We start from the raw sequence: 15,919 nt of genomic DNA on the forward strand, positions 1-15,919 counted from the left end.
CACCCCGGACTGAGAGAGGGCGGGGGCGGGGTCAGCTCCCCAGGGCGCCCAGACCCCGGCCCCGGGGCCCAGAGCTCAGAGCTGGTGAGCGCGGGGTGCGTGGTGGTTGAGGGGTGGCTGGCCCTCAGTAGATGCTTCATCAGTGTAGGGTTTGTTTGAGGCCCCTGTCAGGGCTGGGGGTGGGGGTGCAGGAGTGTTCAGAGGGGAGAGGGACCGCACTCTGAAGCCGGATGCTTCGTGGGCAGCCTGCCTAGACAGTTTTTCCCGGGAGCGGGTGAGCGGGAGGGCTGTGGGCGGCTGCAGTCTAGGGGAAGCACGTGGGAGCACCTAGGCTGGCATTGGGCCCCGGAGGTGGGGGTGGGGAGGTACGCTTTCCCTCTGCTCCCCAGAGCCCGTCTCTGCAGGAATGATCGCGCTTGAGGCAGGGAGCTGGAAGCTGGGGGAATGACCTTCCAGACAGGATGGGCCCCCTTGAAATCCCCGTGGCTCACTCAGGGCTGTGGGCCAGGGTCTCACTGGCCCAAAGCTGTGAAAGCAGAGGGTGAGCAGCCAGGTGCTACTAGAGCAATGGTGTGGAGGCTGAGCCCAGACGGTGGTGCAGGAAAGTGAGAAGCTTCTTAAAGGTCCCTCCTGCCCGCAGTCCTTGGGCCTCCGGTGAGTGAAGGGGGTCCACGGGTTTGGGACTGGCCTTCGAGGATGCATGGGAAGCAGGGTTGGGGCATAGAGGGGTGAATTTGGGCCTCACTGGCCCTGGGTTACAGCTTGGAGTGGGCCAGAACCCATTTGCCTTGGCCTTGATCTCACGCCACCGAGTCCTCGGGGGCCTGGGAGGGGCACACCAGTACAGGCTCTGAGTGAGAAAGATGGATTCCTGCCCTGGCCCTGATCTCCCTTCTACTGGGTCCAGCTACTATCCTTCTGGCCTCTCCATCCCTCCAGATGGCCCCTCCTCCGTTCCATACCATTGTCTGAGTCCTCAGCAGGTTAACCCTAACTCCTCTTCCTTGACAAGGAGTCTCCCCAACTCCTATGCATCTGGGAGAATCCTGGCTCTGAGGCTCTCTCCTCTGTAAAGCCTTGATGCCCCCCACATCAAAGGAGACAGTCTTGTTCCTCCCAGCCTTTCCTTTAGGGAAACTCTTTGCCCCAGCCCATATGGTAGGACAATTGTGAGCCCCAGGTAGACTGTAAACCACATCTGCCCTCAAAGATCCCCCAGGCTGGAGAAAAATAAAGCTGTATACAGACATTCCCAGCCTCCTGCGTTCAGGGCAGGGCCAAAGGAAGTGACAGGGCTTAGGGGGGCCCAGGAGGTGAGTCTGAAAGGCATCCTGGAGTGGGGATGGGGCAGAGGTTGTGAGAACGGGGGCTTTGTGGAATGCATAGGAGTTCCACATGTCCAAGAGACAGGGCAGAAATTATACGTGCAAAACTTTGGAAGCAAGAGAGAGCATGAGGCTTCAGGGGACTGTAAGGAAGGCAGAGGATGTGGGGCTGGAGCTCCAAATTGGGGGGGGGGTGGGCTGAGATGGAGGAGGATTTTTCCGTTCCTACTTCCTCTGCCCTGAGATAAAAGGACAGTGCTCCTTCTGGTAAACAGCCAGGGCAGGGGTCAGATAAACACACTTGACTTGAGATTAGCAAGTGCCTGGGTCACAGCAGGACTCTGCAAAGCATGGGGCAAAAATGCTCATTTTATAGACTGGGAAACTGAGGTCTGGAGGGTAGGAAGGCTGGGTCCAAGGCCACATGCAGGTGGGATCTGACCGTGAGTTCTGCACTTCCCCCACCTCCCAGGCTGTAGGCTGGTCTCTTGGTCTCTGCCCTGGCCCTGGTCAAGGGCACATGGGGGTCATGAGAAGCGTTGAGATGGTCTGTGGGGTGGGGGTGGGGGGTGGCAGATGGTGGGAACAGAGGTCAGGCTCAGGACCGGCTTCCCGGGGCTATGGTTTCCGCTGGGAGTCAGGGAGCATCTATTCTTAGTCTCACACTCAGCCAAGGGCAGGAAGAGGCTGAGGTGGGGGTTGGGGGCAATTGAAGGACGCTGGGTGGACACTGGGCAGGAGCTGGGTCCTGGGGCAGCTGGGTGCTGTGGTGCCTCCAGTCTGCCTAATGGGTCTTCCTGACACTCAGCTTGTGTCCCACCCAACTCACTTACCCTCTATGCCTCCCCAGTGCCCTAGAGCCCAGCACCTGGACTTGCATCAGCCCTGCCCTGGAAACCCTGCAGAAGGAAATGGCAACCCACTCCAGCATCCTGGCCTGGAGAATCCCCACAGACAGAGGAGCCTGGTAGGCTGCAGTCCATGGGTTCAAAAAGAGTAGGACATGACTGACTGAATTTCACTTCACTTCCCTGCCCTGGAAGCACCTGTTGCCTTTTCCTCTGCAAGGCAGGCCCAACTTCCTTCTCTGTCCGGCAGCCCAGTCCTCCCAGGCCTGACATAGCCGTCCCCCAGGGAACCTTCAGAGTCCCTTCTGGGACCCCTAGACCTCGTGCCTCTCCTGCCCCAGCCTGACCCCTTGCCTGGAGCAGCTCTCCTCCCTCTGGACTGGGGGCTCTTGCTAACACGTGCCCAACAACTTGGGGACATGGCCACCTTGTTCCCCTCCCCCAGAGCTACTGCCTCCCTTGGGGTCTACAGGCCACCTGGATTGCAGAAGCAAAGTGAGGAGGAACCGAGACGCTGGGGCTGGGAGGACTCCTCTCGGGGCAGCTGGGGAACCTGAGGCTGGAAATGGGAGGTTGGAGAAGGCTGGATTCTAACTCTGACTGCTGGTTTCTAGGCTTGAAAACGTGGGCCTCTGAGTCTGTTCCCCAAATGGATGTAAATGCTGTCATGTACGGCTGGTGTGAAATTCTGAGTAACGCCTGCTAAAGGCCAGGTCATCGCAGCCATACAGCCTGCATGCTGAGAACAGAACAGGGCCCCACCCATCTGGTGAGCAAGCTCTGCCCAAAACTCGACCTTGCTCCAGGGCCTGTCCTGCACCCTTGACGGTGGAGCAGGCCAGGGATCAACGGGAAGTGGCTGCCCAGAGGATGCTGATTGCTCTGGCAATCAACCATTGATTAGTGATGTCCATGGAGGGTCCCAAAGGGGATGGATGGAGTCTTCATGCTGCCGTTAAGGATATTCTTCCACCTGGACCAGGCTGGCTGGGTGGGCCAGGGCCCGCAGTGGGGAGTGGGTGCCCCTTGACCACGTGCACTTCACCCCCGAATCCCCAAGCCCTGCTGTCTAGAACGTGTCCACTGACGTATGAGAACCTGTGGGGCGGGCCACATCAGTGGAGGCCAGAGCTGAACCAGAGGCTCCTGGACACAGTTAAGTCAGGGTGGGGAGACGACTGGGGGACCTAGGGGTGTCAGTCTCAGTGCTGGGGACCTAGGGACAGATCACTGAGGGTGGCCGTCCTGGGCACGGTGGGGTGTGGAGCCCCCATCCCCAACGCCAGGAGTCCCCCAGGTCCTGACAACCAGTTGTCCCTAGACATCGCTGAGCATCGACCCCTGGGTTAGGTGAGCACCAAGCGCCCCCTGGAGTGTTTAGGAATGCACCCTCCTTCTGGGGGGTGAGGGTGGGGGCAAAGATGGAGGAAACCCTCAGCTGACGAGGAGCTTCCTCGGGAACCGTTATCGACTATTTTTAGGGGTTGTACTTGTTTTCAAAAGGTCTTAGTTGTTTGGTGCCTTAGTTCTGACAGATGTGCTGTGGTTACACAAGATGTTAGCAATGTGGACAGCTGGGTGTGGATATGGGCGTGGGGGGCGGGAACGCGAGAAGACCTCTGCGGTATTTCTGACAATCTAAAATTATTCTAAAATAAAATGTTTATTAAAAAAACATGCACTCTCACAAGTAGACCAATTAAATGAAAATAAACAAGATTTTTCTCCTCCCACCTAAAAAAATCTTTGTAGAGAAACAACCTGAAATGTACATATTTCCAGATGAAATAAGGTGTCTGGACCAGGCTGTCTGAGGAGTGGAGGCGGCCCTTCAGGCTTCTTCCCACTTGAGGCTGGAAATGTCTCCATAAGAAAGTGTTAAAAAGCAGCCTGTTTCTGGGGCGGGGCAAGGGCAGGGGCCAGCCTGGGGCCCCACTGGCAGTCTGTGACTGGGTGAGGGATTGTACCTGTCAGACTCTCACTGTCCCCATCCAAGACTCAGGGACAAGGAAGGTGGCTCTGGGTGGCAGCCTTAAGGGACAGGAGAATGCTCAGGCCAGATGGCGCCCCCGGAGCGGCAGCTATGGAAGGATATTGCTCCTAGACTTGACAGTGGACAGTAATGGGACCTCTGTGCCCATGGGGAAGAGACTGACCCCCAGCCAGCACAGGGGGTGAGCTGGGGGACCTGAGAGCTCAGACATCCTTGGATGGCCTCTTGGGGAACATGCACTCAAGGCCCTGGAGCCTGGGTAGCGCTGGTCCCACACCCACCCGCCAGCGTCCTGGGCCAGTGAGTACCCTGCCAGCCCTGAGGCCCTGACTTGAGATGGCCGGTGTGGGGCCTTTCTCGCTTGGGGCTCAGCGTCAGCCCAGGGACCGAGGTCTGGCGACACCTGCCAGGTCCCCTGGGCTCTGAAAACCCCCTAGCAGCCCCTCCAGTGTGTGCGTCCCCTCAGCTCTCCCAGGTAGGCTCCGCAGGGAAGTGGGACCTGTTCATGCAGGGAAGGGGGCGCCCTGTGAGGGCCAGGCCCGGCCAGGGGAGGCTGCTGGCTCTGCACAAGCCCTCTCTGGGTCGTGGGGCTCCAGGAGGGGGCCCGGCCATCACCGCCGATAGCGGTAGCGTTTGAAGTGGAACCAGAGCTGGAAGATGCCATTGGCGAACTGGCAGCGGAAGCCGTGGCGGTGTGAATACTCCCACTCGCGGTTGACGATCTTGAAGGCGATGTCCTCGTAGGGTGGCCCAGCATGGAAGCGGAGCGTGGCGAAGTCCTTGTTGTCCACGCAGGCCTCCAGGAAGTACTCGGGCGTGGAGCGCTTGTCGATGAGGTCAGGGTAGAAGATGTTAAACTTGTAGCCCTGCACGATCTTAGGTGGTGGGTTGTCGAAGTCGTAGTGCGTCTGGTTGTACTTGTTCCACTCAAAGCCCGTGTGCACGCGGTTGAAGAAGCGCGGCTTGCGCGGCCGGTACTTGTCTGCCCACAGGTAGGCCTTGCCAGTCAGCGGCATCTCCACACTGAACTGTGCCTCGTCCTGGCCCATGCCCTCCTTGGCTCGCCGGAAGAAGATGTCCTCTGCGCTCTCGCTGGCGTCACCTACAGGGGGTGAGTTGGGGGGCGCGTTACCTGGAACCCCGGACACCCCACTTCGGGCCCCGTGCCTGTCACTCCTCGCTCCCGGCCTGCCTGCCTTGCGCCCCCTGTCCTCCCAGGTGGGTACCAAACCCCACGTGTCCCCTGCCAAGTTGCCCAAAGGGCCTGGTAGGTAGAGGCCCACAAGGGGACCTTGGATCCAGTCTTCCCAAGGCAGTTTCTCCTCTGTACCAGGGATGATGGCTGGCCTGCGAGGCTCAGGCCCTGGCCCACAGGCCATGTAAGGAGCTCAGAGCAGAGCCGGGTGTTGGAAGTAAATACCACCATCCCCATGTCCTTGGGACAAACGAGCGAGCAAGTGAACAAAGGGACACTCAGGAGAGCTGGTGGAGGAGGATCCAAGCGGGTTCAAGGCCAACGCTGGGCAGTCCCGCCCTTGCCCACCCCATAAACAGGGAAGCCCCACCTCTTGCCCCGCCCCCACCGCGCACCTGTGACTTGAAGCTGCTGCCGTGACAGCTGCAGGCGCTGCAGGTCCTCGTCGGGCTCCAGCACGTGGGCATCCAGCGGCAGCTCATGCGCTGTGAGCAGCCGCGGGCTGTACTTGCCGGCGTCGTAGTCGTCCAGGCTCTGCTGGATCAGGTCCTCTTCCATGAGCACCGCCTCCCCGTCTGCCTCACCCTCCGCTGGTGTGGCCCCTTCGGCCTCCGGCTCCGCAGGGCCGCCCTCCGAGGGCCCAGGTGGGGTTGGGGCTGGGTCCTCAGGCTCCAGGCTGCGGAGAGGGCTGGGCTGAGCAGGGCCAGCGGCGGGAGAGGGTCCTGGGGAGTGGGGACAGACAGGCCAGGACTTACCCGTGGCTGGGAGATGGCGGCTCCTGCTTGAGGATGGGGAACAGCGGCTCGCTCTCCACGCCCTGCTCCTGCTTCAGCTTGTATAGCTTCTGCCGCAGCACATCCTGGTGCCGCTCGCGGAGCCTGCAGGGCAGGCCAGGCGGTCATCCGGAAGCCCCATGGGGAAGGCCCCTACCCAAGATTTCTCATGACTCTCAATCTGCAGCAAGGACCAGATTGAGGGCAGCAAGGGGCTGCAGCACAGGCAGACACCAGGAGGGGGCAGGTCCCTGGGCTGGAAAAGGACCACGGACTGGTGAGGAAGAGGATAAATTTAGAAGTGACTGCATTCCGTGGCAGACAGGAACTGTGTTTACACAGTGGTCCCAAGCATGCAGAGAATTCAAACACTGGGAGTGTGGGGCCTGTGGATGGGGGAGGCAGTGGCCTCCGGGGCTTCCCGTGATGTCTATTGACCCAGGAAAACAAAGACCAAGTGCTCAGTGGAGGCTGGAAGGAAGGCGGGAAGGCGGGAAGGCGGCTGGGAGCTGGTGGGGGGACTCCCAGTGAGACTCCGCCCGCTTACCTGGCACGTGCCATGTGGGCCCGCAGCTGCTGCAGCAGGCTCTCCCAGTAGCCCATGTCCAGGTTGGGGCCCCCAGCCCGGATCTTGCCCTCGATGCCCTGGAAGATGACCTGCAGCTGGCTGTATGTCTTCCCCTTGAAGACTGACTGCACATCGGAACTGACTGAGGCATTGACCCCCTCTCGCCGCTCACCTACAGTGGGGTGGGGGTGGCTTGGATAAGGGCTGGGCCCAGGCCCTAACCCCTCAAGTTTGAGAGGCCCCAGATATTGAGGCAAAGGCTGACTGACAGCCTGTCCCTCACACTGGCTGGCTTCCTTATTTGTGGCTCGTCAGAGAGCAAGCTGTGTACCCTCCCTCCAAGCCCCAGGGCCTCTGCACATGCCATGCAAGCTTCCCACCAGCAGTAAGTTCTTCCCCATGAAGCTGGCCTCCTAGATCCCAGCCATCCTCAGTCCTGAGACAACGTCCCATCCACTGAGAGGCCTTCCACAGTCACCAGCCTACTCCCTTGGCCTAAGGGCCTAACTCTCAGTTTCCCAAGGGCAGGGACCTCAGCTGCTGTTTGCTTAGCACTGTGCTGGACTCCGCTGGAGCTCAGTACACAGCCGCCGGGTGAATGTAGGGCAGGCGACCAGCTCATGTTCCCTGCTCAAAAGCTGGCTTCTCTAACCCTTGCCAGTGGACAGAGGGTCACAGTTAATCAGACAGGGTCAAGAAGAACCCGAGTCCCTTCAGCCAACCAACGTGGGACCCTACAACGAGCAGTTGGGCTCCCAAGCAGCACTGGCCTCAGTGGGACCTGTAGGACCAGCAGCTTGGCTGTGGTCTGTCGCAGGTGCACACACATCACGGGACCAAAACCGAATCTGGCAGCAGCCTTCACACCCAGCCAGGTGGGGCCGTGTCCTGCACTGACTCAGACAGAAGCCAGGCCTCTGCTTGTTGAGACAGATGGAGCCACCAGTGAAAACTTAACAATCCACAGAAGCCACAGGCGCTAAGCCACTGTCTAAAGGACCTCTGGGGGCTTTAACAGGGTGGGGAACTGGGGAGGCCACAAGGGTGTCCGAGGACCCACTTTCTCCTGCACACCCTATTGTATAGTAAGGATTCCCTAGCTACAAAGGAGAGAAGCGGAGGTGACAGGAGGGGGAAAGAAAAAAAAAAAGAGGACTTTCCTGAAGGTCCAGTGATTAAGACTATGCTTCCACTATAGTGGGTACTAGTTCAATCCCCAGGTGGGAAAGTTCCACATGCAGTGCGCCTGGGGGTGGGGGAACAGGAAAGAAAAAAAAAAAAAAGAGAAGGAAAAGGAGAAAGGAAAGGAAAAGGCTGGTTTAACTGGAAAGGGGGAAGGCTGCCATCCTCAGGGCTCTGGGAACAATGGGGTCACACCTCTTAGCTCCCCTCCTCTCTCAGAAATCAGGCCCAAAGAAAACAAACACACTTGCTCTTTGAGGACACCTGGAGCCACCTGGGGCCCCAACCACAACACACAAGGGGAAAAGGGGACAGAGGGGTAACCGATGTGGTGGGGGAGGGGGGAGGGGCCAGGAGGGGCCAGGGGCCAGGCCCTCAGGGAGCTCTGGAAACGGGGTGGGGGTACAGACTGGGGACAGACACTTGGCACAATGTCCTTTCACACTTTCCCACAGCATTGGAGCAGGGCTGTGCTTCAGAAAGAACACACCCAGAGCCCAGCTCCAGCCCCAGCCCAGCAAACACCGGTAAGGAGACAGGAAATGCTTCCTGACATGTAGGACACCAACAATTTCCTGCCTCGCTCCAGAAGTTACTGGAGGGTGCGGGGCCAAGCCATAGAAAAGAGAGACGTGGGGTCGCAGAAAGCAAGGTTCCACTGCTGGCTCGAAGGCAGGAAGCCCCAGAAGGGTGGTGGCGGACAACCCCACCCTCAGGGGAACAGGGAGGAAGGGCCCAGGGAGGGGGGCAGGGGCTGGATGGGAGCCTCCCAGGTGTCTGGCGCCCCCTGGGGAGTGAAGCGGAAGGTGGGGTCATGGGTGAAAAATCTCCCATGCCTTCCATGGTCCTGAGCTGAGGCATCAACTCCATAAAGGTAGATGCTGTTTTGAATGTTTGACGACCGTGTGCTTACTTCTCTTCTGGCAACCCTCCGGGAGGTTTTTCCCTGCGCACGAGAAGGACACCCAGGCTCTAGGGAGGCTGCTGACCACCCCTGGTGGCCGAGCTACTCGCTCGCTGGCCTGGGTGTGCCCCCAGAGCCACGCCCCAGGCTGTCATCCAGTCCAAGGGCCTTGCAGCACCTCTCAACCAGCACCTCTGCCAACCAAGCAGGCGTTTCTGGACATTTCTTTGTTGTTTCTGGGGGTTTTTTTGGTCGTACTGTGAGCTTAGTTTCCCGACCAGGGACAGAAACCGGGGCCTGCAGCAGGTTCTAACTGGTCCTAACTGCTCTGCAGCCATAGAAGTCCTCTGGACACACACTGATGGCAGAGTCCCTTCCTTTCTCTGGGACTTACTACAGGATGCGCCTCGAGAGGAGGGCTGAGAGAAACACAAATCCACTTTTGAAGATAAAGGATGCTCCTCCTCTTCCTAAAAGGAAGGAAATGGCCCCAACCACCCCGTCTGAGCAGCATCTACACACGCTCAGGGGACAGAGGACGCCTGTCCCTCAGCCGCCGTGGTAGCGAGATATGAAGCTGAGAGCTTAGCGACACAGGCTCAAGGCCCCCAGGAGCTGGATGCAGTTAAAGCCAGTGGCTTCAAGGGGCAGGAACGGTGGGGCTCCGGTGGTTGCTGACAAGCTTTTATGCCAGTGGCTCTCAACCAGAGTTGAACCTGCCTCCTCTCAGGGGACACTGGGCCATACAGGGAACATCTGTGATTGTCACAACTAGGGGCTCTTGGCACTGCGTGGGTAGGGGGAGGGAGGCTGTCCACACCCCACAGGGCCCAGGACAGGCCCACATCAAATGGTCTGGGCCCAGATGTCAGCAGTGCTGTGGGGTGAGACACTGCTTTAGAGCTTGTCCTCTTTGCAATTATATGCATGCAATCATTTTGAAGAAAAGAAAAGCGATTAAAAAGGAACACAGATTTCCTTAGTGGTTAAGACTTGGAGCTTCCACTGCAGGGGGCATGAGTTTGATCCCTGGTCAGAGAACTAAGACCCCACAAACCACATGGCATGGCCAGAAAAACCCCCAAAACAAAAAAAAAGCCCTCCACACAGCACAGGTTCCTACCAAGTAGAGTTGGGTCCTGCTCTCACTCAAACAGATTGAGCCTCCAGTGAAAACTTAACACCCAAACAGAAGAGTCCCACTGGTGCTGATACCACAGAAACCAAGCGCTAGGTGATTGTTTAAAGGAAGCCCTTGGCACTACTGGGTGAGACTCCCCCACCAGCAGAAGAGCCCTTCGCTTAGCACCAGCCGCTCCTGATGGCTTGCAGAGAGGCCTGGTGAGGCTGTGGCTACCCCAGAGGGGAGCAGAGACTTGCAGAGAATCGGGGTCTTCTGTGGAGCCACCTGACGCACTCCTGCCAGACCCAGAGGTGTGACACTGCTGGCCTGGCCCACATTACCTGGCCCCTTGCCTGAGGCCTCTAGCTTTCGGAGCTTGGAGATCTCGTCCTCTGTGATGATCGTCATGTCCCTCCAGAAGTCTGCATTCTTGCCCTGCTCCAGCTCCATGTAGACCTGGAGGGGGCACAGATGGTGTGAAGGCAGGGCTGGGGCCTGGAGGTGGTGGGGGTGGCGGGGGCACACTGCAGGGCGTACCTGGATGTCCTCTAGCAAGTCCTCCATGTCAGCCACCGTGAGACCGTTGAGGAAGGTATAGGGCTCGTGCATCTCCACAGCCAGGTCGTCATCCTCAGCGCTGATGTACTTGGCCAGCAGGTCGATGGGCTTGGCCCGTCCGTCCCGGATGCGGATCTTGGACCTGCCAGGGAGCAGAGGGCAGTGTCAGAGCCAGGGGTGCGTCCTCCCTCCTGGACTGAGCCAGGAGAGGAGCCCAGCCCGCTGTGGGTGGTGGTCAGGGAAGGCTTTCTGGAAGAGGCGGTATCAGGCCGAGAAGCAAGAAAAGTTGGAAGGCACAGGTCCTAAAAGAGGCAGAGACAGGAGCAAGGTGGGGTCTGAAGAAAGTGGGTGGGCCACGACAGAGGGGCAGAGAGGACAGCCCGGGTGAAAGATCTAAAGCCTCAGTGCTGTACATGGGGACGGGCATCAGAGGCTAACCCTGTTCCAACCCCAGAGAGTTCTGTAACCAGGCGGGTCTGAGCCCCTGGGGACTGTGGGTAGCCAAGTGAGTAGGGGCCAGACCTGAGGCTCACACAGCCCACATGACCTCGGACAACTCCTGACATCTCAGGAGCCTCGCTTTCCATGTTTATAGATGAAGCTGATGAGCAAGACGCCTCAAAGGCTGGGGATAGCCAGGGCCTAGCCAGTCAGGGCTGGCTGGCACCCTCTACTCAGCCATATGTTTGTACCACCCGCAGCACCTGGCCTCAGGGGTGAGAGTGCAGTGATGAGGGAAGCAGACAGAAAGTGAGTCAGGAGGGACCCTGAGGAGGTGCAGGGTGCAAGCCTGGGGCCAAGGGGGCAGGGGGGGGGAGCAAGGGTGGGTTCCACCTGCTCAGGTCCAGGAGGAGAGGCACGTCCAGGAGCAGGAGGAGGGGTGGGTCTAGGAGGACGAGGAGGTAGGGCAGGGCGGTCCTAGTAGGAGGAGGGGCAGGCCCAGGAGGAGGAGCGGGTGGGGAGCCCAGCACCGAAGCTTGGCCTGCTGGAGGTGAAAGTTGTCTTCCTGCTCCTCCCAGGTCTTGAAGTGCTCCGCCTCCTTCTCCCGCTGCAGCATCTCCAGCTCCTGCTCTCGCATGGCCTTCTCGCGCTCCCGCTCCAGCCGCAGCTGCTTCACCTGAGGGCACGTGCAGAGAGTGAGGGGGAACAGCAGACGATGGGGTCTCGTGGGGTCTGCCCTTATCCTCTCAGACTGTGGGGTTCCCCAGGGTTGGGGGAGGGGTACTGTTCCTGGTACCTGGCCCCCGTGGGCTGGCGCTGGACACAGGAATCAGTCCAGGGATGCCTGAAGCTCTGGACAGACCCTGGGGCAGAAGGGAACCCTCTTTCTGCTAGAGACACAGTAGCTTTAGTGGCCAGGGCTGCTCTGGCCACCCAGCAGGGAGCGCCTTAGAATAAATCCTGGAGGCCAGCAAAGCTGAGGTAGAGTCACTGCCTGAGCCTCTGGATCCAGCCATGCCTGAGGCCAATCTCCCCTGAACTTTCTGCGAAAGCCAAAAAGGTCCCCATGGACTTAAGCCAGGGTGAGCCAGACTCACTTTCTGTCTGCTTCCCTTGGATCCCTCAAGAGGGAAGCAGGGAACCCCGGGGCACCCCCACCTTTTGCAGCTCCAGACGATTGTCTTCCTGGATCCTCTTGTTCCGCTCCTTCAGCTCCTTCTCCTCCAGGTGGCTGATCCCCTTCTTTTCCAGGGCCTGGAAGGGCCAACCACAAAGCCCGCTGAGACAGATGCCTCCTCCCACCACCCTCCCTGGGAACACCCAGCACAGCCTCCCACACTTCATAACTGCTCTACCAGCTGGGGACCCTCTAGGCCGAAGCACCTGCTCTGCTGATGAGGGGTGTGAGGCTGAGGGAATCGGCTGCCTGCAGAATCAGCTCAGTCCACTCCAGCATCGTGGAGCTCTGTCCTGACCATGGAATCCCACCCTGCATGTGATGCTGAGACCCTGTTCTCCCATCCTGCCTGAGGTTAGGCTGGTTCTGTGGGTGGAGGGCCTGAAATTTTACACTACAGGAGAGTGTCATCAGAGGAGAAGCTGCTGGAAGCTGGTGGGTGTGCTCATGTGGGCACACAATGTCAGTGGCAGGTACAACCTGAGCATGTGCACTGGGAATGCTAAACAACGTCTTTGGAAATAAGCTGTAAACAGTGCATGAAGCAAAAAGACAGAAAGGACTGGCAAGCAGCCAGTCTGGCTGCCCAAGGCTCACCTTGTTCCAGATGAAGGTGCCCAGCAGGTTGTTATCACCAAAGGGGTTGTCGGTGTTGGTATAACCCATGTACTCCTCGCCCCAGCCCATCTTCTCCCGTTTCTTCCGCTCCTTGGCTTCCTTCTTGGCCAGCCGGCGTGCCCGCTTCTCCTCAGGAGTCTCAAAGGCCTTCATCAGCTCCTCCTGCTGCTTCCGTTCTTCGCGCAGCCGCAGGCGTTCCTGCAGGCTCTGTCGCTGACTCAGGGCCGCCGCCGCTGCCTCCCGGGGGCTCTGTGAGTGGTCCCTGGATGCGGAGCTGGACGCCGAGGAGCCTGGGGACCAGGAACGTGTCCGCTGCCGCCGCTGCCGGCGAGCCCATTGGCCCCGCTGCTGCTGCTCATCATTTGAGTCAGACTGAGAGGAGCGGTCCTGGGAGCGCCGGTGGGCAGGAGGGGGGCTCCGGCTCTGCCTGCCTCGCCGTGGCCGCTCCTCTTCTGAATCCGACCTGTGGAGGGAACCCGAAAAGCTCTGCTTGCTGCCTGCTGGCCAGTCACCTGTCCCATTGCCATTGACTGGGCAGGCACCTGCTGGGGGCCAGGAGCTGGTCTAGGTTCTGGAACATGGCAGTGAGCCAAACACTGATGGTCCCTGCTTTTGTGGGGCTCACATCAACAGGTGTTAACACTAGATGGGACCATGAGCCACTAGGATAGTGACAGTGCATTAGGGCATGCAGAGGTCAGAGAGGAGCTCACTAAGAAGGTGACACTGGAGGAAGTGTTGGGGAGCTACGGGGAGATCTGGAGAGAGTGATGGGGCAAAGGGCACAGCAGGGGCAAAGGCCCTTGGGCAGGAATTCATCTGGCATATTTAAACAGCATCGGGCAGGCCTGTGTGACTGGAGCAGAGTGAGTGAGGGGGAGCACGGGAGGGAGGGCGGGAGGGCCAGTGGCCTGGGCCAGATGGTGAGGGAACTATAAGCTCTGTCCAAGGCGTCCAGGGGGGCTTCCCTGGTAGCTCAGTCGTAAAGAATTTGCCTGCAATGCAGGAGACATGGGTTTGATCCTGGGTTGGGAAGATCCCCTGGAGAAGGAAATGGCAACCTACTCCAGTATTCTTGCTAGAGAACTCAATGGACAGAGGAGCCTGGTTAGTTCATGGGATTGCAAAAAGAGTCAGACGCAAATTAGCGACTAAACAACAATAACAAGGTCTCCAGGGAGGGCTTACAGAAAGAAGGTGGTGTTTACCTGGCTCTGTAGGACAGGTAGGAGTAAGACTGGCGGGAATACAGAGCCTTGACGGGGCAGGTGAGGAGAGCAGGCAAAGTACGAACTCTGGGGATAGATTCTTTAATGTTGGGGGCCTTTGAGCAACTAAATCTGTCTTTAGTTTGTCCAATGCTCCACCCATTAAGCTCATGACAAAAAATTTACACCTTGAAAACCAATTATTTGGCATTAAACAAAAACTACAAATTTTGTCAAATCTTCATAAATGAGATTGATTTTCATGACCTATCTAGAGCGGCTAATTCTTGTGAATAACTAAAATCTTAGAAACCAATAGGTGACAATAACAATTTATTGCTACCCACAAACCACTGCTAAAACATCAACATTAAATGTTAAACCAGAGTCAGCAAACTTTTTCTGTGACGAGCCAGATGGTCTATGGCACAGCAACTCAACTCTGCTATCACAGGGCAAAAGTGGCCCACGAACAGCACATGAACAAACGGGCATAAGTTTGTTCAATAAAATTTTATTTCTAGACACCAAAACTTGAATTTCATGTAATTTTAATGTGTCATGAAGTACTACTCTTTTGTCTTTCCCATTCCACCCCCTCCCCTCAACATTTAAACATGTAAAAGCTATTCTTGGTCCACAGGCTGTAGTTTACCAAATCCTGGTTTAAACCATCTCTTTACTAATTTCACTGCTTTTATCTTCCTGGAATTCCTGGGTGGCAGTGATCTTATGAGATTCAAACGTAAAAGCCACCTTTCCAAACCTAGAGGGTGATCAGTGGACGACAGCCACCCTGGCTATGGTGTGGCGAACAGGCTGGAGGGATGGGAGACAGTGCATGCTTCCAGAGCCCCCGTGGAGATCCTGAGGACACAGATGATGTAACTTGGATGAAAGTGGGGCAGGGACTGCCAGTTATAGGCTGAGCCAGCAGTAGAACCCAGCTCTGAGAGTCAGTCCCTATTTCCATGCTAATTCCCTTGTGCTGGAGCAGACTCAAGCAGATTCAAGCCAAGTCTGGTCAGGTGCCCCATCTCCAGAAGAAAAGGGCTGTGGGCAGATGGGAAGCTGAGCAACAAGTCCGAGTCCTGCCACTGTCATCAACGGTTCTTCTCTCACACCCCATGAACAAGTGTTGTCACTTCTACTTCAGAAATCCCTCTCCAATTTACCCACTTTCTCACGGTACCTTCCCACAGCCTCCTCTCGAGAAAGCCAGCCTGGACAACTGTTAATACGTTCCTGCTCCTTGTTGTCACTCCTGCAGTCCCGCTGAGTCCCTTCTCCACGCTAAAACCAGTGGGAATTGCGCAAGGTAATCCAGACATCACTTCTTGGTTCGAAATCCTCCACAGCTCCCTACTCCCCTCTAAACAAACCTCAAATGCTTCATGACGGTACACAAGCCTGCACGATCTGATCTCCCGCTTCCTCTCCGACCTCATCGATTCCCCAACGCCTCGCTCCTGGAGCCTCTCGCTTTCCTATCGCTGCCTGGTTAGTTCCGACGTGCTCAGACGTCCCCCTTTTCGGGAAGCCCTCCCTGACTAACTCGAGGGGCTCTCAGCTCCCCAAAGGCTGGAGCTGGACCTCTAGCGCGGCTCAAACAGCGACCCTACCTGCGCTCCCGACTCCTCCGCCTCCGTCTGCGTCGCCTCTCGTCGTCTCGGCGACGCCGGTTTCGCCGCCCATGGCTTCCACTCCGACTTCGGCTCCGACTCCCGCTCCGGCTCCGTTGCCTTCGACCCCTGCGACCAGCGGACCGCGAGCGCGAGCGTGTATCCCTACCCATCGGCTGGGACGGTGGCGACGGCGCTGACACAAATACCCGGGGCCTGTGACTGGGGCCTTCCTCGCTTGTGGCGCGTGCCTGGTTGCCCCACCCACGCCTGAGCAGGGATATTGGAACCCATCCTGTCGCCCCATGCTGCGGGGACTTCGACCCTCCTTAACCTCTCCTCTGTCCTCAGTGTGGCCTACGTGATGGACTCCTGCCGGACTGT

The 15,919-nt window shown here is 58.1% G+C and overlaps 1 protein-coding gene and 1 long non-coding RNA gene across 2 annotated transcripts; one reads left to right on the forward strand and one right to left on the reverse strand.

Moving 5' to 3' along the window:
* The first annotated feature begins 118 nt into the window (after window positions 1-118).
* Window positions 119-3,784, forward strand: LOC122440217. The gene is made up of 3 exons (XR_006269067.1): window positions 119-654; window positions 2,176-2,292; window positions 2,788-3,784. It is a non-coding gene; the product is annotated as an uncharacterized LOC122440217 (long non-coding RNA).
* A 33-nt stretch (window positions 3,785-3,817) lies between these two features.
* On the reverse strand, window positions 3,818-15,826 carry CACTIN (cactin, spliceosome C complex subunit). The gene is made up of 10 exons (XM_043466092.1): window positions 15,536-15,826; window positions 12,685-13,168; window positions 12,069-12,164; window positions 11,441-11,586; window positions 10,449-10,611; window positions 10,253-10,367; window positions 6,682-6,874; window positions 6,117-6,239; window positions 5,757-6,037; window positions 3,818-5,268 (listed from the first exon to the last, which is right to left on the reverse strand). The coding sequence occupies exons 1-10, from the start codon at window positions 15,706-15,708 to the stop codon at window positions 4,778-4,780; spliced, it is 2,265 nt and encodes a 754-aa protein (XP_043322027.1). The 5' UTR covers window positions 15,709-15,826; the 3' UTR covers window positions 3,818-4,777.
* Window positions 15,827-15,919: the final 93 nt, after the last annotated feature.

The sequence above is a fragment of the Cervus canadensis genome, chromosome 4, assembly GCF_019320065.1.
Source record: "Cervus canadensis isolate Bull #8, Minnesota chromosome 4, ASM1932006v1, whole genome shotgun sequence".
NCBI classification, from domain to species: Eukaryota; Metazoa; Chordata; class Mammalia; order Artiodactyla; family Cervidae; genus Cervus; species Cervus canadensis.